Source organism: Oryzias latipes, chromosome 4 (assembly GCF_002234675.1).
Source record: "Oryzias latipes chromosome 4, ASM223467v1".
Lineage (NCBI taxonomy): Eukaryota > Metazoa > Chordata > Actinopteri > Beloniformes > Adrianichthyidae > Oryzias > Oryzias latipes.
The window spans coordinates 14,442,374-14,463,977 of NC_019862.2; the positions used below are offsets into that span (position 1 = coordinate 14,442,374).

At 37.8% G+C, this 21,604-nt stretch overlaps 1 protein-coding gene across 1 annotated transcript in view; it reads left to right on the plus strand.

Moving 5' to 3' along the window:
• nek7 (NIMA related kinase 7) overlaps window positions 1-21,604 on the plus strand; it is a 67,110-nt gene that overhangs the window by 20,384 nt on the left and 25,122 nt on the right. Inside the window, exons 3-7 of the mRNA XM_023954265.1 lie at window positions 7,454-7,594; window positions 8,211-8,273; window positions 11,535-11,645; window positions 16,332-16,440; window positions 17,138-17,245. Of these exons, the coding sequence (XP_023810033.1) occupies window positions 7,454-7,594; window positions 8,211-8,273; window positions 11,535-11,645; window positions 16,332-16,440; window positions 17,138-17,245 (532 nt within the window). The remainder of the gene's footprint in view (window positions 1-7,453; window positions 7,595-8,210; window positions 8,274-11,534; window positions 11,646-16,331; window positions 16,441-17,137; window positions 17,246-21,604) is intronic.

The window sequence follows — 21,604 nt, forward strand, 5'->3', positions numbered from 1 at the left end:
AGAGAGAGAGAGAGAAAAAAGTTCTTCTAAAAATAGGCCAACACTCATTGTTGTTTTTGTGTTTATTCAAGGGCATGGCAAGATTAACACTAGAATTGCCAAGGGGGTTAATTTATTTCCAAGATTTGTAATTGTAAAATTAAGTATAATTGGGCTGCATGGAGAAGAAAGTCAGAAAAAAGCTCTAATAATTAATTTGACTTGGGCAAACACCTCCACACATGCCCACAAATATGCACAAAAGTAGACTTTTTACAGAGCTCCCCATAGCTGATGTTATTGTTGAGGCTTAATGATTTCTCTTCCGGATTTTCAATCTATTTCTAGCAGTTTACATCAGTGTTAATTTCAGGCTTGTTTTTTTTCCTTTTTACTTGGGGTACAGGAAACACAATGAACTTTCTAGATTGCATCATGTTTTTCCCACCTCATACTGAGCCTGTTTAAACTGAAATCACATTTAATGGGGAGACTTGGAGAGGGAGTAAGTTGGAAAATGTAGATAACTTTACAAGTGGCATCCAGGTGGTTGCCTTTCAACAAGTCCTTTTTCTTTTTCACAAATTCTGCTTGGCAAACAAAAAAATCTTTTCTTACTGACGAAATCAGAATTGTATATAGGATGAAGGGTTCTCCATATCCTTTAAGAAAAAAAATTATGTTTGTCCAAAGAACGTGAGTACTGATTAGATGAAATTGGTTGATATGATACACGTTAGAATTAATGGCCGATGAAGTGTGCATTATCACTTTTTTTTTTTTTTTTTTGTTAATGGCCTTCAAAGTGTGCATTATCACTTTTTAACGCACGCCGTGGAAGCCCGACGTTTCGGACGTTGCTTCTGTGAAGTGCGTTAAAAAGTGATACTGCACACTTTGAAGGCCATTAACACGCTTATATCATGTTACCATACCACGTACAAAAGAAATAAATATTTGCTAGATTTTAGTCCTTAATTTCCCCCGATTTGGATTCATGAAAAGCGGACTATTTGTCACGTGGTGCGGCGCGTTGTCACGGTAACATGACAAGGCGCCGCACCACCGCTGCAGTCAAGATTTGGCGATATATATATGCCGATTGTCCCAATGGGTTAAATAAAGCATCAGTTCAGAGAGAAATGTCACCTCTTACTGCTTGTTTTTGTCCAGATGATGAAGCTAAAGTTTGTTTTAGAGAAGCCAGCGCAGTAATGTAGAACATTAATGCTATGTGACCGGAACTACTTTTTTAGGCGTGGTACATCACTGTGGATTATCACTTTTAATGCACACCCAACAGCCAATTAGAATCGAATATTCACCCAGACCATGGTATAAATGTTTAATCTCATATTTGCTAGCGTTTGAGAGAAGAGCACCTTCTAAGATCAAATCTTAAACATCATCACAATGATGTGAAATTTATGCCACTACATTGCAAACAAAACCTTCTAAGTAGCAAATGAAAATATTAAACATTTGCTTTCAAAAACGTTTTTGAGTTTGCAACACAAATGTTGAGTTTCAGTTTAGCGTGACACATCTGCCATCACACTGCCTGCATATGCTGTGTCACGCTAAACTGAAACGTATGAACACAAATCAAAGATGGAGAGAAAGCGAGATGAGACACAACGCGTGTGAATTTTTTTTTGTTGCAAACGCAAAAATATTTTTTGAGAGCAAACAAAAGTGTTTAATTTATAAAAATAGTTTTGGAAATCAAATATTTAATATTTTTATCTGCTACTTAGAAAGTTTTGTTTGCAATGTGGTGACATAAATATCACTTCAGACGTCTGCCAACACACAGAATTGTCGTGAAGCATTGACACAAGGCAGTCTGCTTGTGGAATCAAATGCGAGGAGAAGCCTGAAAAGCACCTTTGGGCTAATTCCTGCTAGTTTGAGTGCCTGGCTCACCGGATTAATATTGTGTGGTCTTGCTTGGCACCATACGGCTTCTACACCCCCACCACTCAGTCTTGTACCTCTGGCTTGTCTTCTTCATGGAATTGGCAGATTTTAAACACTACTCATGTATGGAAAAAATACATCCTCCTTTGGAGCTTCAACTTGAAGAAAATATTTCTTCTTACTGTTAGGTGGTCACCCAGAAATTAAACTAACAATTCCTAACACCTAATGTGTGACAGATACAGACCGCTAAAAAAACTAACTGGATAACCTTCACAGATTTATTTAAATTTTTCAATAAGCTTGACAAAGATTGTACAGCTGCTGGTCATAACAATGAGTTATAATGGCGATAACACTTCATTACAACGAAGTTAAGACATGACAGATGTTTATTTTTAATCAGTAAACAGGCTAGACAATTCATGTTTGACATCAATGTTTTAAAAGCCTTGGATCTTGAAATGACCAGAATATTTTGTACCATCTTGCCAGTAACTCCCTTTCACCAACAACGTTACAGTATTAACTTTGAATTTCTGGTTCACTTTGTTAACTTCTGTGCAAATTTTATTTTAGTCCCATACCTACATTCCAAGATTCACTGCTAATATCACAAGTACATTTATGTAACAACAACAAAAAATTAAAACTTAGTCTGTAGCTTAAAATAATGAATACCAGGATTTCACAGTATTTTTCCCATCTTAAGCAATAACAAGTTTTTAGAACAGTGGTTTACTTTTTTATAGTGAGATTTTTTAAAAACCAGAAATAAACATCTTTTGGTCTGCAGTGTGCTTTGGTTTTATATTATCTTCCCTTTTAGCATATTTTTCTTGGCATTTCTTTGACATTTAGTAGTATTTCTTTTTATAGCCTTCAGGCTGTTTTCACATTAGGATAGTCCTGTGGACTGAGTTCAAATGGATCGAGAACACTTATATTTCAAACCTTCATCTGGTTTGGTTTGCTTTCTCAGAAGGGGAACCTATGGCAGAAATGGACCAAACTGCTTGAAATAATCGTGCAGTTCCAAACATTTCTTACTTTTGGGTGATATTGGATGAACAAGACAAGTTAAAAAGAACAGTGGCTATTCTCTCTTATATGCTTATTTCATTGTACTATTAAGTGCTTGTACATCCTTACCATACCACAGACATTTGGTTAGACATTTGATAGCTTAGTTTTTTTACTTCCTGTACTTTAATCTCACACTTTGGTTTTCCCCGAAGTGAAATAAAGACCCTCCCTCTCAGGGGGACCAAGGTTGCCACGTTGGTTCAGAGTTCAGGTGATCATTTACACTTGCTAAGAAGAATTGACTTTTGTAGCCAAAGAGCCCCGCTCCAAAACCTTACTTTGACCCTAAGATTCTTAGTGTCTTTGAATTGCAGTTATTGAGAAAATGCTTTTCTTAAGGTGAGCCTTTTGACCTAAACATGCTGGCTAACTGTTGATTGTTCATTCTTGTATTGAGCCTCATTCACATGGCTGTGCCCTGAGTTTCCTCCTTTCAAACTTTACATGTTTCTTGTTCCTTCCATACCAGACAGCATCTCTCTACAGCCTGTGGCCTTTGTATGGCAGCCATTGGCACTACTGGGCTGTCACATCACACCTTCTTCCCTCTGTTTTTGTCCCTCACCACCCCCACCATATCTCCTTCTCCCTGTCTTCAGCTTCTCTTATTCAAGTCTCCATGTGTCTTGTCAGTTGTGTTTGGCAATGGTGTCATTACTGGGCAGACCATATCACACTTCCTCCCATGAGTTGTCTGTCTGCTCCCTCTCTCTTTCCCTCCACTTTTCTCCCTCTCTTTTTATCCCCCTTGTGACTTGCCCATGGCGGTTCTGTGTCACCTTTATATCCAAGATATACTGTCCTTCACAAATGTTACCCACAATGCATTGCTCAACAGCCACTTAATCTTCATCCTCCGCCACTTGTCACCATCTCAGACCAAAAAGATGTGAACAGAGTAAGTCCACCACATTGGAACAGGACAGAAAAGTAAAAAAAAAAAAAAGTTTTAAAAAGCCTGTACAAAGAGGAGCTTCATTTGACAGACACAGTTCTTAACTGAATATAGTATTTGTGTTAACTTGTTTTGTTGGCATCAACCTAAACTTAGCAAGGTGCAGTATCAGACACATAGCAGCACAGACAGTAACATCACAAATTTAAACTCAGACCTACATGTTACCGGCACAGGAATTTACTGCAACACACACATGAACAAGTCACTATACAGACTGGAAGAAACACAGCACAGCAAAATTACCACTTAAAGCAGGACTGGTATTGGACTGTGGATTGATAAAGTAGTTTTGAACAGATATTACATGTACACAAATAATGCTTCTTTCAAATGGTACTTTTACAGACAAATCATTTTCTCAGTTTTGTCTGTTTTACACATGGAGTATTCTTTAACCAAATGAAACATTTGGTAAAAACACTAGTAGAAGGTTTATGATATCTGTTTCTATTATCGATTAACAGGCTGCACAACTTTTGACAACATAGATAGCAAAAATAAATTCTTGGAAAGGCCGTTTTGTACCCTCCTTTTTTGCACCTTTACCCAAATTCTCGTGCATTACTGCATTCAGGGTCACTCTTCTTGGTCTTCTTTTTATATGTTGTTGGTTTCAAGTGTTTACATTTTTTCTCCTGAAGTCTGACTTTCTGTTGAGACATTTTGATTGTGTGACACCAATGTGCAGCAGATAAGATGGCCTGTCAGTCAGCTTTGGCCTAGCTGCCCTTTGAAGGCCAAGCCAGAGGGCGAAAAGGTGCCGCAAATGGCCTGTGAAGTTTACATACACTGCCCACTGCTAAACAGATTAGCTCTAATGAAGTGTCTAATGTCGGGGCCGCTGGCTGACATAATCCTGCCTGGCAGCCCGGCCCCTTGGCTGCCAGAAAAGCCACCCTCCCTCAAGCCCTCTATTCCGCCCTCGCATGGCCTCTGCTGCTACCTAGGGCGACTCCACACAGGGAGGTGCCCACTGTTAATCATGCTGGACAGTGTGCGATCTGACATGCAAATGTAGGTCATTGCATATGTAAATGTGTGATTACGAAGCTGGCATGCCAAGACACATTAGCGAGAGTGTGCTCTCAGCAGGCGGTTGTCAAAGCGCTTTAGAGGCTCATGCTAACATTTGTCAAGCTACCACACAGTGAATGAAAGCAATGCCCCCTTGTACTCTCTCTCAATCTTGCTTTTTGTAATTTTTAATCTTTGAATCACACTGCCAACCCTTCAAAAATACCTCCTTTGTATCACGGAAACTTACTTTATAGTAGTGCAGATGGAGCATGGCCTTTATCATTCATTCTCATAGATTATTCCTTTCCTTGTCTTCCAAAAAGCGCAGTTCAACTTAAGTTTTAACTTTAGGTGAACTGCATGTGGATATTGTTTCAGTTGTTTGTGTTGACTATTAGGCAGACATTAGAGTTGTTTGTAGATCTGACAGTGTTGCTGCTAAACCGTTCTGGCGGTCATTGATTCTCAGACAACTTGGAAAAATGATTGTCATGTTGAAAAATGCACACCTCAGTGGTGTTAATTGGACAGGGCATCTGATTGGTTAACACCTCTCCCTTTGGCTGTCAATGTCTAAGAACAAGAAACTGCTGAAATAGATGCCTAAGCATTTTAGATTAAAAGGTAAAAAAAAAAGCTATAGTGTATTATTTCTACTTCAACATTATTTAAAATAACAACTGGTAATTTATCTGTTGAACTAATAATTTTGTCCTTTTATCATGATGATCAAATGCTCTGTTATAGCGTCTCACATTTCAAAAATACAAGCTTCTTCAGTTAGACATTTTTTAAAAATCGTGTGATCCTGTGGTTAAATATTAACTTAAAGATATTAAAATTATTTAATTTTTAAAGGATGACTATAAACTATTTCCTGGTCCAAAATAAATTACGGTAACTTTGAATCATGTTACTACAAATGTTCTTGTAATTGCATATCTCAATTGTAAGGCAGTTAAAATAGTTCTTATTTCTGAATCTCTCCCATTCTGTATTTATGGAAGCCTTTTTAAAATGGGAGGGAAGTTACTTAATGTGGTGACATTCTTTTTGCATATTTTATTGCTTATGAAATTAGTTCTTGCCCTTCATCCTCCTTACCTCTGTTCTAAGTCTCCTGCCCCAGAGCTGCTCCCACGGTCACCCTGGCAGAAGTGCTAGTGACATGTGGCATTCTGATATCTGTCACCTTCTGTTTGCTTCTGCTGATGCCTTTTATATGCTAACCAAAAGGCTGGAAAGGTCACACACTTTTCTCTCCTGATTTCACACATTATATCCAAGGAGCCCTTTTTCTTTTTTGGACTGTTTTTGTTTTTTAATGGTGCAAGCTGAAAGTCTTTTTAGCACATTGATTCATGTGGTGAAGCAGAGCGAAGGAGTCCTTAAGTCATCGGCCCAATGCCAGAGCGTAAGTGAGATTAGTTGGCAAGAACAGAAAATGGAGTGTTGGGCTGGTACATTTCTAAAAACTCAGATTTAAAAGGACAATATGAAATCATTTGTATACATGCAATATTTTTAGAGCAGTCTGCCAAATTATTATTTTTTATCCTACTACTTACTAGCAGCAATCAATCAACAAATCATACATTTGTTGATTGATTGATACCTTTGTCACGCAAAAAAGTAACACAAAGAGCTTTGTATTTAATTGTACAAAGAAAATGAAACAAATTAATCAAACATAAGTGGAAGCACAAATAAAAAATCAACCAAGCTGAATGCCCTGCTTCCTGATTCAGGGGGCGCTCCCAACCCTGGCAGAGCACCCAGAATGACCCTGTAAGAATATAATAGAATATAACTATCCTAAACCAGTAAGCTACAATTGATCATAATCATTTATTAAATTTAGGAGTTATAGTATACACTATACACATTCAAAAGTAATTATAAAAACTCATTTTAAAATTATTTTAAAACTTTTTTAAATGGGTGGTTCTTTAAATTCATGTCCTCCAGCCGGCTCCTCTGCTACTTTGAGGCATAAAACTGAAAGTATCATGAATGGTTGTTTTCTGCTGAAACAGTTGAAAACCTCTGGACACATATTTTAATTGAAGGTTTGCAAAAGAAGAAGCTTGAGGCGTTTAAAAGCTAATCAAAGCAACGTAAAACCGAACCTGAGCAGATGAGAAGCCAATGGTGTCATCTTAACACTGTTGCCGTCTGAACTTAGTGCGACATATGCAGCATGTTTGTGAGCTGTGAGCTGGAGATTGTTTAGAACGGGAAGGACCGTATGGTTATAAAGTATTTTTGTCCAAAAAGTCCAGAAAGTAGGAAGTTTTCACAATCAAATCTTCTGATATTATATATTAAATATCTAGCGTAATATTAGAAACATGCCTTCGTATTTGGTAAAAAGAAAATAAACTCCTATCATCTTCTTTCGTCTCAAATTGCGGAAAGTGGGAAAGTGCCATGGAAGCTATTTTTGTTTGTGTACATGGATTGTGTGAACGGGATGTAATTTGTTTTCCTCAGAAACCACTTCAACTGGACATGGACTACAGCTCATTGGCAAACTTCCAGATTGAGAAGAAGATTGGCAAAGGACAGTTTAGCGAGGTGTACCGAGCTCGGTACATACTAGACAACACACCAGTGGCCCTGAAGAAAATCCAGGTAAGGCTTGAAAATATCATTTCCAGATGCAGGTTGTGATATAAGTAATATCAGATGCATACTTGATATGTGGGCACTATGCATTATCCCAGTCTGTCAAAAAAAAAAAAAAAAAGCTTAAAAAATATGTTTGATCATTTGTAAAAAAAAAAAAAAATTAAAAAAAGATAAATCACAGTTTCTCATCAATGTTTAATGTGGAGTTCTTACTTAAATTCAAGTAGTATAATTTTATCTTTTAGCTTTTATTACTGCTACTACTACCACTAATCTCACTGTTTGATATACAACATGTAGATACCATAAAGTACTTTTAGTTGCATACAAATTGTGTTACCTCACAAGTAGGATTGTTACTCTGATTTAACATTTTTACAAATGGCCGCTGCCCAGATTGACTTGACAGAGAGTTGAGTGAATGCTCCTCTGATATAAAACACCTGTAGTCACTGTATGCCACCTTCTAGAAAGCAGAAATCCGTGTTCGTTTTTTTCTGTTTTATTTTTTTATTTCCTTCTAGCATTTGTACATTTCTCCGTCTTACAATTTTTTGAATTTGTCAATACACCCTTCTCTGTCCTCCCTCTCTCACTTCCCCTTTTGATCTCTTGATAGATATTCAACTTGATGGATGCCAAAGCTCGGCAAGATTGCATCAAAGAGATAGATCTCCTTAAGGTAAAGAACCAGAGAAAAGTGAGACGGCGGCATGCGCACCGCTGTGTTCTCTTAAGGTGCCTCAGCTGAGACCCACCATCACAGGAGAACAATTGATCTGTGCCAGACGGCATGGATTTGTGTGTTGTGCGTGCGTGAATTTCCTTCGATGGTTACGGATACAGCGGGATGTTTGAGCACGTGTGCTCACACATCAAAATGTGTGAAAATATGCATGTGTGGCAATCCATGTGTGTTACTTTCTCATTGTCTCTCTTGGGTATATGTGTTTGTGCATCGATGTGTGCATGAATACAGTAGTGTTACATCCCTCCAGGCCCCCATTGGCTCATTTTTAAATCCCATAAGTATTTTTGGTTTATTTATTTATTTAGATCATTAGGAAAAGCTTAGAGCCAGACAACCACCAACAAGATATTTTTAGAAGGTTCTCTAATGTGTCTCCCCTATTTATCATTGCTTTGATTACTATTTTTTGGCGATATGGTTTTATTTATTAAAACTACCTTTACATACTTTGCAAATGTAATTTTGACATTCTCTAAAAGGTCTTACATGTGTGAGAGCTGTGAGTTTGTCAGTTGTTGGTGCTCATCTTTGTTATTACTTTATTTGCATTGTTTTCACTTGCATTCAGGGAATGCTAAAACATTATGGATCAAATAGGAAAAATAGCAAAAAGAATGCCTCATAAAATATCTTTGTTTTGTGTTACCGATCAAGGACCCAAGATCTTAAGATTCATATTAAGCTGTCATTTGTGAAGCACATCATTGATGTGACAGCATGAGACAACAGTTTCTGACCCCAAAACAAGTCTGAGAGTAGGGTTAAGTATCACATTATGTCAGTTGATGACTTTTCTGCTAATTTATACACACATTTTTTGAACTTAAGTAGTTGATCCTCTTTACACACCCTTGTTGTTCACATTTCCCCCCTTGTTGTTCCTGTCACCTCTGTTTACGGCTTGTTTGGTGAGGTATTATGTTTTATGTGCAGATCTCCCTTGTGTCTTCCCTCTTGTCTGATTTCCTGCACTCATTGCTCTTGATTCCCACATTTATATCCTGCAGTCCGATTGCTTGTGAACGTGGAATTTCTGTGCTTCCTACCCAGCCAGATGATAAAGGAGCTGAATGTGAGGGAGACGGTCCTTCTGTCTTATCCTCCACTAGACAGGCCAACAGGAGACAAAGCAAAATCAGAATAATGAGAAGCGCTGGCATGGGCCAACTGGAATGACACACATAGTCACCGATGATCATGCACACACTTTCGCACACGGACTCTTTTGCGGTCTTTCAAAAGTATGCCTATTTATTTATTTGTTTGTCTGTCTGTCTGGATCTCTCCCTGCTCATTCATCTGCATTTTATCGCCTTGGCATGATGATTTTAACTTAGAACTCGCTTTCTTTCTTTTTTTTTTACTCTCATTGATAGGGGTATTGCTTGCAGAAATGTCAGCTTTCTTCCAGTTACTTAAAAAAAATCCACAACAGTTATTTCTCTAGTTTGTGGTCATTATCAACTTTGGCATGTTTTATGACAAATGATCTGCTCTAATCAGTAGTAGAAAGCTGTAATGATATCCATTTGCTTTTCAGTCTGTTGTGTATTATGTGTATATGGAAAAATGTGGCACATGTGCGGCATGCGTGCATGGATTCGACTTCTTATTAGTGGCCTAAAATAAAATGAGAGCACTGGCATTATTTAGATTCATCTAATCTAATATAATTAACCCACAAGAAATTTGGAATCTGAACTAGAAATTCTTTAAAAATGAAACTTTGCAGTTATTATTTTATACTAACTCAGAAAAAAAGGATTTTATTCATTGTTGCATGTGCAGCTGCTTTTTTTTTTCCTACTGCAACACATTTCTGTGCCTGATGAAGCTATAACCGTTTACTTTTGTGCTTATTTTGTGCTATCAGATAGCATTACTCCGTATCTCTGTGTTCTTTGAAACACATCACCAGCTCAACAAATGTATCATAGTCTTGCATGATTAAGTAATTACACACACTGTTGGGGCTCAGCCAGCATGTGTAATTACATAATCATGCAAGACTGTATGGGATATTTCCCAGTGAATGATTGTTGTTTTCCATCTATCATTTACATAAACATCTGCATGTTCAACATATTTCTCCGGTCCTCTGTATCTTTCGCCTGAGGTCCAAGTTGTGGAAGAGGCGTGAGTTGTGGCAGGCGGAGGGGGGGGCTTGTCATCACTCCTCGGCTATGCTACCGTGTGGAGCTGTGCTGAACTGCCAGTCTGAGCCAAAAATACATCTGGCAGGAAAGGACAAGGGAGGGAGAAGGAAAGATGGAGACATTAGGAAGGGACAGGGAGGACGAATGGGGAGGAAGATTGCGGATAGATTCAGAGATGGAGTTGCGAGTGTAGTGTAGCGTAGTGTACTCTACTGTGCTCTCCTTTCCCCTCTTCTCGGCATCATCCAGAGCATGAACATTTCTTTAATCACAGCAGAGAAGGCATAGCAGAGCCGAGCGGAGGAAGCGTGTCACAGCGCTCCTTCTGCTCACATCACAGCTTCAACTCTCCACACATCACCATCTCTGCACCCCCACCATCATCGCCACCTTTTTCTAACTCAGCTGACTTTTCTGCTTTTGTTCCCCTTTCCTACATTTTCACCCTGCCCTGGCTCAGCTCCTTTTCTTTGTCTGTGTCACTGTCATTTGTTTCTTTCTTTCCCTTCATTGTCCCCACTTCTCTCACTGCTCTGTATTTCTCTCTGGATGGAAAGAAACTTTAGGTTTACTACAGGGAATTTTGTTTCTGCCTTATTGACCAACCAGCAGGAAGGAATCTCAGCTAGAGATGAGTCTGGAATGCTTGTTTTTCTGACTGCCAACCATGTCAGCCTGTCAGGCGCTTGTGTGTGTGCGCACGTGTGTGTCTTATACAAGGCCGGTTGTCATCATAGACAGGGTTTTGTTGTGACATATCACCCAGCTTTGTCACACATGAGGACAAAATTGTCTCATTAGGTCTACACATACAAATATGTATTGCATGTGTGGTTTCAACCTCTTCATATTAATTGGTGATTTAAATATAAATGGCTTAAAAATGTTATATTACATTTTTTTATTTAAAAATGCTTTAAAGCTTGCCAGAAGCACAGACCTGTTAAAACTGGTGCCCAGAATTTGACAAGTGTAACCAAAATTCGTTTTGTTTGTTTTATCCATTTCTCTGTGTCACTTTTTTCCCATCCAACAGCAACTGAACCACCCTAATGTGATTAAGTATCACGCATCCTTCATCGAGGACAATGAACTGAACATAGTCCTGGAGTTGGCGGATGCTGGGGACCTCTCTCGAATGATTAATGTAAGGCATTCTACACAACTGCATTGCTTTGGCTCACATTTTTGCATTAAGAACAGGCGATAGATGCAGAAGTACTCAGAACAGGCAACAGAACCCTCAAAGCATGCAGAAAAGAAAAGTTATTCCATTATGCAAACTCAAATCTATAACACTTTTGTCTTAATGCATTGGTTTTAGATTTTTTTCCCTAATTACTCTGCTTTTATTTTAAAAAGTGTTTGGAAATAAAACATTTTTCAAATTAAGAGACTGCAGACATACCAGTTATGAGTTGAACCAACGGAAAGTCATTTTGGAAAGTGTCTGCTTTGATGGATTGCCAGTTTTATACGCAAAAGCTGAAACAGATTTTTTTTTAAATTAAATTCTGCATTTAATACATGAATTAGTTTGACAAAAACACAAAGTGAAGCAGAATGCTAAATAAAATGCATCAGCTCAATGAAGGTTGGTGTCCCAGGTTTTAAAGACAGGTTCTTTCTTTGTTTTAATTTGCAACATCTAAAAATAGTAATCGGTTTTGTAAAATTTTGACTTTAAATGAACAACTATTTGATGACAGATATTTATTCATATCAATACAGTATTCTCGTAGCTTCATGTTTGCAGGCAGGGAAGATGCTTTGTTATAGTTTGCGGTCCGGAAAAGGGTTCGGACCGCAGTCCATTCGGCTGCAAAAGCACTTAATAATAATCAGAACAATAAAAGCACGTTCAGAAGATAATCTTGCTATCTTTGTTTACAACGGACCGCATAATATCTTATTCTATGGTAATATCGTAATTTGTCCAGACCAATCACTTTGATTCCTCATCGGACCAACGGACAGCCAATCACATGACGCTACGTCAGCACTAGTCGAAGGACCCCGAACGGTTGTTGCAGGCCGAATGATTATGGTACCTACACCAGCATGAGCTTCATCTCCGCCCCGATTCCTCAGAAATTTGCTCTGCACCTTCTTCGGACACAAAATCTCATACAAGTGTCTTGAGTTGTCTGAGCTTTTGTGGTGAACCACAAGAGTCATGTGACTGAAAAAAATCTGCGAATATATGAAACATGAAACCGTAAATATTGAAACGCGAATATGCGGGGGAAGGCTGTAGTTACTTCTTTAGATGAAATAGAATTACACTCTGCATAGCAAAGGAAATCCAAGAATAATAGGGGATTAAAAGGGGTAAGGTCAAGATCACATTGTTCGTCAAGTCCTTTTGGTTTATTTATAGATAATTTCTAAACAACTAAACAATAATTCTTATTGCCCTGTTAATTCATTTGTAATTGGTGCATTTCCAGTCCAAGTAAAGCGCACATGTTCTGATCTCCTAAATTGTTTTGTATTCGTCAACACCTATTGTGCTGCATGAATGTGAAGGTGATGTAGGAATCCCCTGAAAAGTTTTCCATTTTAAAATAAAAAGGTTATCTGTCCAGGATTGAATTGCAGCTGCTGAACAACTGTTTGAATAGAAGACATAAATTGCTGACAAGACGCTTTGTAACTGAAGTCGTGTCTGTGGGAGGCATGTGGTTTCTGTTCTTTACAGGATTTTGACTCCTTGGTCAGTGAGTCATTCTGATTCATCCATTCCGAACTCAAAGTAAAACCACCTAATATAAGGCCTCATGCACTTTTCTTTGATCCCAGTATTGTGTTGGCATCTGCCAAACTATAAAAACAAGCCTTGGTTGATACCAGAAAGCCACTAATGCTCACACATTCTACTTGTTTTTTGTGAAGTAGTACTGTAAATTATATTAAAAACAAGTAGTGCAGAAGTAAATGAAATTAAACAAAGTCTAATGTATTGGATTGTTAATTAGATTATCTGTAACCTTTGTGCTATCCTAGGCACTTTAACGTTGGGAGTTGGGTCATCTAGACCCACTAGACAGTGCTCTGAACCTTTTCTCTTCAATGATTTGTGATCTTCACTGGTGTCCATGGATTTCATGAAATCTTTCCACCTTTTTCATGGTAGGGAGAACACGTCAAAGCAAGGGTGGGGTCATCTAAGATAGCACAAGGGTTAACTGTCCAGTTGATGATTACAAAGAGGTTTTCTTAAAACTTGTGCAAAAGGCAATGTACTTGATCGGTCAACAGTGATAGTAATTTCATTATTATAATTAGTTTTGTCTTTGCTTCACACTTAGATTCAACAGTCTGCTGTGCCGAAACCGCCAGTCATTATAAAAATCTGACAGTGTTTCAAATTAGGGATGTGCATGTGAAATGCCTGGTCTTTCCCCATGCATAAGTGATGCTTCAGCATTGTATCCGTGCAGCTCGACAAGCTGTTTGCAGTCATACTCAGCAGCTCCACATCTGCACAGTTCAACACAGCAAATTAAGATAGGCGAAGATTAGTGGTACACGAGAGCGAACATGACAGGCTTGGCGCACACATGCACACGCTCATACACACATGCACACGCACAATTAAGCATACATATAAGGTACTTTGTAAGCAGGAAAGGTGCAGATGCGGCCAAAGAAACGCATTTCCTCAAATGTTCTCAGTTACTTTTTACAAAGATGTTACATGGCAGCTGAGGAGATTTGAAAACAAAGCAGCGTGTCGCTGTTACCTCGGTTTGGCGACTGAGAATGCTGTGAGCATCCAGGCTCTGTCGTATCACTATGTCTGCTGGGAACATGCAATCACACATACATTCATCTGCAGTGCACCATTTGTCTCCTGCACTGCTTTGCATATGTTTTTTCAGTGTAACAGTAGTAGGCCAGGGCCCAGACAGTCTCAGTCTATAGTAATAAAAGCATTTTTTGGTTTTTGTGCCACATGTAGCATCACCACCACCACCAACTACCCACACAACCCTTTAATTATTTTAATTTTTTTCCCCCCATAATGTATCCTCCTTTCTTTCTTTTCCACTTCTCTTTTCACTCACTCTGACCATCCCAGGATTCTAGCAAAAGCAAATGGTTCTTGATTTGCATGCACTTACAGAATATTGCATGTGCCGTGTTTGCTGTTAAAGGCATAAAAAAGAGGGTGTTGGTGGGTGTCTATGTGCTCCCCCATTGACATCAAACGGCCCTCTGATATGGAAATAGGAGGACAGGGAAAGAATGGCTCCTCACTGAGGCTTTGTTTGGATGTAGGCCAAAGTCTATCCCATCCTTTCTTCATCTCTCCATCTATTCCTATCCCTCTCTTTTCTCCCACACCTTTCTTCTTCCCTTTATGTGTCTTTCACTGTCACCTCAGCACTAATCTTTACTATTTTTTATGTTGTGTAACTGTTCTGTCATCTTTCTTTTTCATTCTTTCACATGTTAACTAAAAATAAAATTTTCTCTTGTCTAGTTGTATCCTAACCTGAGATAAACCTCAGATTTCACAGAGGGAAAATAATTAGCAAAATAACATTTTTTCCAATACATGTTTTTTAAAAGGGTAACTTTGAGTGTAGATTGTGTTTCCTCTCTTTAAATTGAGACATTCTACATTAGCCACTTTTGCAAAAAATCAAGACATAAATAAAAAGTATTGTTTAGGGCTGGGCGTCACCACCAACATACTGAGTTGATAGAAATTTACCTTTGGAGATGTCTAATTGGATATTCATTTAATACAGTTTAGTGTACCGGTACTTACATTCACACTCAACTCACCTTTTTGAACCAAGGGCCCACAGAACATGTTATCATGTGGTCAAAAAGAAGATTCCGAGCAATGATGAAGCCAAAACATTGAATTTTACAAACCCCTCCTGCATGATAACCAAATGTCTTTGGATGGAGAGAGATCCTTCATGATGATAACATGATTAGAGGGACAATCTCAGGTTCAAGTTGTGCATCAAAGGAAAGTGCCTGATGCCTTAAAAAAGTAAAATTGTGACAATTAGTCTTTGCTGTTTCTTTTTTGTCTGTTTCTATGTTTACTTACTTGTATATTCCTCTAAAATTCAGCACATTTGCCCCTTTTTTTTCCCTTGCAAAAGGCCTAGCTAAATGGGTAAATCTTAATTCTCGAGCAGAACTTTTATCCAAGTTGGCTTTAGTCCAGGCACTTCTTTCCGGGAACTAAAACCTCAAGAGCAGCCCATAAAATTGTTATTATGGCAATACTTAATACTGTTTCATAGTCTGCGCTGCTGTTGCCCTGCTGCTTGAAGCCCAAGCTCCAGTCATTTGTTGCTGGTTTAAGTCACTGCGGATCCATGAAACTCTGTCATTGCAATGGTTTCTTTGTGGAGCAGAGCCACTATCCTGATTATGGGGAAAAGTCAGTTGGTACTCCATTTAGATATTATTTGAGCTTTAAGAACAAGTGGAAGCACAAAACCACTGTAACTGAAGTCCTGTATGCCAGATGGGGGAGGTTTGCAAGGTACCACAAATTTCTTTTCCCTGTTCCTAAGAACACATGTGCTTTCCATTGTAGGCTGTAGAGAAAATAGGTCTCAGCTTGGTTAAGCAAGGGACAAATGAGAAGTTGTTCTGGGTTGCATTAGGACTGAAGTCAAACAATATAGGCAAGGTTACCACTTCAACCTATATGCATATATATATTATTTTTACCCTTTTATAATGTGCCCCTCAATGTGCTATCTACCATTTATTAAAAAAAAAAGTTTCATTTAGTTATGTCTATGGTTTGTGGTAATTTTGTGTGTTTGTGAACATGAGTGCTTCCTTATTGCAGCACTTCAAGAATCAGAGGAGACTTATCCCAGAGAAAGCGGTGTGGAAGTACTTTGTCCAGGTCTGCAGGGCGCTTGAACATATGCACTCTCGGAGAGTCATGCACAGAGGTAAATCATCATGTACTTTAATTCAAAAAACAAGCAAACTATGTTTTGATGATTTCTCAATCCTGATGCAACAAGAAAAGTCTGAAATGTGTGTTTTTCATAACAACGACAGAAGATTGATGTAATATCACCCATAAAGGACAGAATCATAGTTTTATCATAATAGCACTAAATATTTGTAACAAATTTAATTATTTTCTTTATTTTTTTGTAAAATGTTGTTTGGCATTCCCAAATTAAAGTAAATTACATTACAAGAAAAGAACTAACATTAGGAGAACTTGAGGATTTTTTACTGTGAACAAGTTCTATTAAACACATATCAGTTCAGCTGCCACTTAAAGCTGAAGTCCTGGATTCATGTTCACAGGCTGCTGCACGTTCCCAGTTCTAGGTGATAAACTTCCGTTTAGACTGTCTTTGATTAAGGTACAGGGACACTAATGAACCCCGAGCTCTGAACTTTAACAACCACTTAACGAGGCGGCCAAATCAGCGACACTTTACAATTATACGAGAACAGTCAATTTCAAAGGACACATTAACTTTCTCCTGAAAACAGATTGCAGACGCCCACATTAACGAAAACAACATCATAATGGCTTTAATCTAGTCATGTGTTTTGAGTTGTATCTAAAAAAAACAGTTAATAAAAGAATTATTTGTGGATTGTTTTTCCATTTTTCTCTTCTTGCAGACATCAAACCAGCCAATGTATTTGTCACAGCCACTGGTGTGGTGAAACTAGGAGACCTGGGACTGGGAAGATTCTTCAGCTCTAAAACAACTGCTGCTCACTCTTTAGGTAACTTGTTCAACTTGGTTAGAACAGATATGTTTAACCAGGCCTGGTGAGTTTGTTTACATGCATCATGCAGTCATTGTGGCTCCTCGGTGCTGTGCATTGCCTCCTCACAGGCCACTTTGCTGCTTCCACCTTTGCCCCTAACACAGATTAACCCTGAAGCTGCAGTTTTAATGCATTCATGGGAAGTAAGCAAGCTGCTTTGCTCTGGATTCAAGATGAATATCCTTTTGATTGGCCTGGGATTATAGAAAATAAGGCACAGTGCTTAAATGCATTAAATAGTAAACGGACCTCTCACCTAGTAAAAAGAAATTCATCTTTTGGTGTTATAAAGAGTGTTTGGTCTTTTTTTTCAGATATGGGATCCTTTTTTTTATTTTTTTATACTAGTTTCTTGTAACATTTCTTATTGATTTAATGTTTTTTGTATTAAACGGTTTATTAAGGTACTTGAATGTCCAGTAAGCTATGATAGATCATTGGAGATCACTTTGCTGACCACTAAACACCACTTTTAGCTGGGCCTGCTGAGACACATAATATAATATTATTCTCATGGCCGTTTCTGCTCCTTCTTAGGTTGGAAAATTTTGCACAGCTAATTCCATAGGCGAAAATAAGCACACCATTCACACCGTCTCACTTCTCCATGTCAAACTGTTCTTTACCACAAACGCTGTGCTGTTTCAGCAGCACAGACTTCAGAAAGTGTTAATCACATGATCAGCTCAACAGGAGCCCAATCAACTTTACATGGTGCAGTAACAGCAAAGCAAGGTAAATGCATCTGAGACGGCTCATTAAAAGCTGAGTGCACAGCGCCCTCCTTAGGCTGAGGAAGGCAAAACAGACTCTCCATCAAGTATCAAGTTGGATGCTAATAATTTCCATCTATAAGTGGCTTCAGATTCATTAAACAAATAAGATAACTCACTGTACCAGGCACATGTAATCATGAAGATAACTCAATTTGTTTATTTATTTTAGCTTTTCAATACAACAAGGAGGGTATAAAAGCCTTAAAAAAAAATTGACATTTGTGAAACAACCATTTAACCTCAAAACAGCAGCAAATATTTTAAGAATACATAAGCACATACTTTTTTCCCCCCTTTATTTTCTTTATGAGAAGACTGTTAAATGCCCCTTGGAGAATACGTCACATTTTTTGCTGACTCAGACTATCTCAGAGCGGCCAAAAAAACAAAACAAATTAGCATCTTTCTTAAATCAAACCCAGTGACCCTGCTCTGTGAGGTAGCTAATGTATGTAGATTATAGTAATCTGGGATCTTCCCCCTTACCCATGACTCCCTTTGGCTTTCCTCCATGACATTTCTGGCTGTGTGCTTTTCATAGCACATTTTTCTGTCACCTTCCCTTCTCTCCTGATTTTTTTTTAGCCTCTACTTGTCATTACTTTGCTAAACTGTTTAGGGAAAGAGGATGTAGACGAGGAACAGAAAGAGTAGTTTAAAAAAAAGCTTGAATAGTAAACCAGAAGATGATGAATGCTGAGAGTGAAATGAAAGCAATGTATTGGTAAAAATGGAGCATAAGAGATGAAAGGCTTTAAGAAAACAAATAGAACAGAAGGAATGCCACAAGAAAGGATGTGACAAAAATAAAAAAAATGGGCTTTTAGAGAGAAGAAAGATGGAATAAGTTGGGCTAGCAAGAACAACGGTTTGACCAAAATACAGGAGAAGAAAAAGGAGATATTAGAAAAATGTAAGAAGGGCCCCAAATGCAAAAACCCATGTAACTATATTTTTATGGGCTAGTCTAAATTATATTTACATTATTTTGGATTTGGAATTTGTTTTCTGGTAATTAACTTTCTGGAAAGGACATCAAAAATTAGTGAAGGTGATTGTTAATGAAAAATTGAAATCCATTTAGTGGATAAGATATACAACCTATATTTACATGTACTTGTTCATAAAAGTCTACACACAAGAATTGATGCACACAAACACATGCATGGGCAGATACTTCAAAAATGTTACTTTAAATCGTAAAACCTCCCAGGCATGACACTATAGAAGTTACAAAAAATAAACTACGGTTTAAAAAAGGAAGTCGAACCCAAAGGACTCTGGAGATAGACACAGTTTTCACAGCTGCAGTGTTAAGAGTGCATGCACATTGTTAGGAGATAAAGGAAAATGGAATACACATGAGTAAAGGTTCTACAGTCATTAGAGGACTGAGTTTACTAGTCATTACAACCAGTTGACTTTAGGAAGTAATAACTGCAATAACACTACTAATGAGAAAGATGGAGTCTACAGGTGCTCTGGGAAATGGAGCGCCTGGCTCTATACTTTAAGCAGGCTCAGATGGAGATCCTGATGATATGAAACCACACCACCTTTAGTCTAATGCGATTTTTAGGAGAAGTAAACTATATCAAAATTGTGCTTCACTTTAAAAGTTTTGGTTTTTTAAAGCAACCTGAAAGGACTAGTTGTGTACAAGTGTGAATTAATGTAAAAGAAAAAAAATTCGAAATTAAAAAAGACATATAATTGTGGGATTTAAAACAATCTGATAAAGACATAAAGATCAGGGGTCTGGGATTATTGACTGCTGTTAATGGTACAACATCTTCTCTCCTTTTCAACAAAGCTTATTTAAGTGTGCAAAAGAAAAAAAGCAATACTGTCATTGCTATTTATATTAATGGATATCAATCCCAACATGGCTTTCGATTTATTTGCATGAATAAGTCATGTTCCCTTAATTCAGCTCAGTGAAGGAGCAGGAGCCCAGGACCAGGACTGCTGCCTTTTTTGCGTAACCATTAGCATAAGAAAGTCTGATTCTTTTAATGAACTAATAATGAATGTTAGGGGAGCAAGTTCAGAGTCTACCATGAGACCTCACAGCTCTCACACACAACCACACACACTCATCCACACACAGCATCTAAACCACAATACCAAGCTGATGACCAATTAAAATAGCTACACTTTATACACATATTCTTCTATTTGCTCTCCTGCTTTTTCTCTAGCAGTGCAGATGCTGGTTATTTTTGACAGGTAACGCTTCATTATACAAAATCACACATTTAACATAAAAGGATCTTTCCTCGATGCAATTAAAATAGCACTAAAATTGAAAGCGCTAGCTGTAATTTCAGTTTCCCGAGACTTGTAGCATAATGCCCCGTCTGTTATAGTTTTTATTAATTACAATTATATTATTTAAGTATTTTCGAACCTGTTAATATGCTGTAGAGCTCTGGAGAGTTTCTTCAGCATGTGTGTGCGTGTGCACACATTAGAAATGTGAGAGCGTTGAAATGTTTTTTTTTTTCACATACAATTTTTGTGCAAGCTGGCAGTACTTCCCAGAAGAGAATTTTTCTCTGTAACAGAGGCCTCTTTTTTTTCTAAATTCTGAATTTAATGAGTACTAAATGTAAAGCAGAAAACCCCTTTTCTTTCTTGACCACTATGATTATAGACAATTTAAATAACTGAGAAAAACTGGTTAACCAAATTACAGAAGAATCTTTACGCATGTTATTAGTCAAGGATTTAATCAGAGTAAATACAAGATGACTGATCATTGTACATCTTTAGAAAATAAAGACTTTGTCTTTAAAGTAATTAACTATAAAAACACAACAGAATTTGTTTTTTTCTCTTATTAAAAACAGACTTTGGCCAAAATTTACACTTGCATCTCATTTTGCAGCACTTTGTTTTGAAATCAGGCCCAACATAGTTGATACTTCTTCAGAGTTCCTTATTCAGATGATTGCAGAATAGGATGTTAAATAACTGTGGCTCAAGAGTTTCTCAGCACAGGTTAGTCTGTGGTTGAAAATGTCATTCCTTAACCATGTGTGATCAATAAAGAGCCTCTGCTGGATTTGCATGAAAGAGTTTTACATGGGAAATCAACGTAAACAGAAAGCAGATGAAAAAGCAGCTTGTCGAGCAGCAAAGAAACCAGCACATGTCCCTAACTTCTTGCAGCGTTTAATAGATGCGAGGAGGGAGATGAGTTTCTCTTTTTGGGGACTTTTCTAGAGCTATGGCAGTTTAGAAACCAGTTTGAAGCAGGAACCAAGATATAGGTTTTAAAGCTTCTTCTCAGGCGCTTGTTATCACCGAGTTCCACTAATCATGACTGCATTATGCATATTTTATGTCCACGATTGTTTCCTGTACATATATGTGCAACTCTGCTGGCAGTTATGGTATGAATGATATCCAACCATGTTTTTTTTGCCTCGTCTTTTTTTTTTTTTTTAGCTAATAGAAAATTAACAGGAACAAGATACTGTAAAGATGTTTCATCTGTGGTGTTCCTGCTGAATTATGGAGAATAGTTCCATAT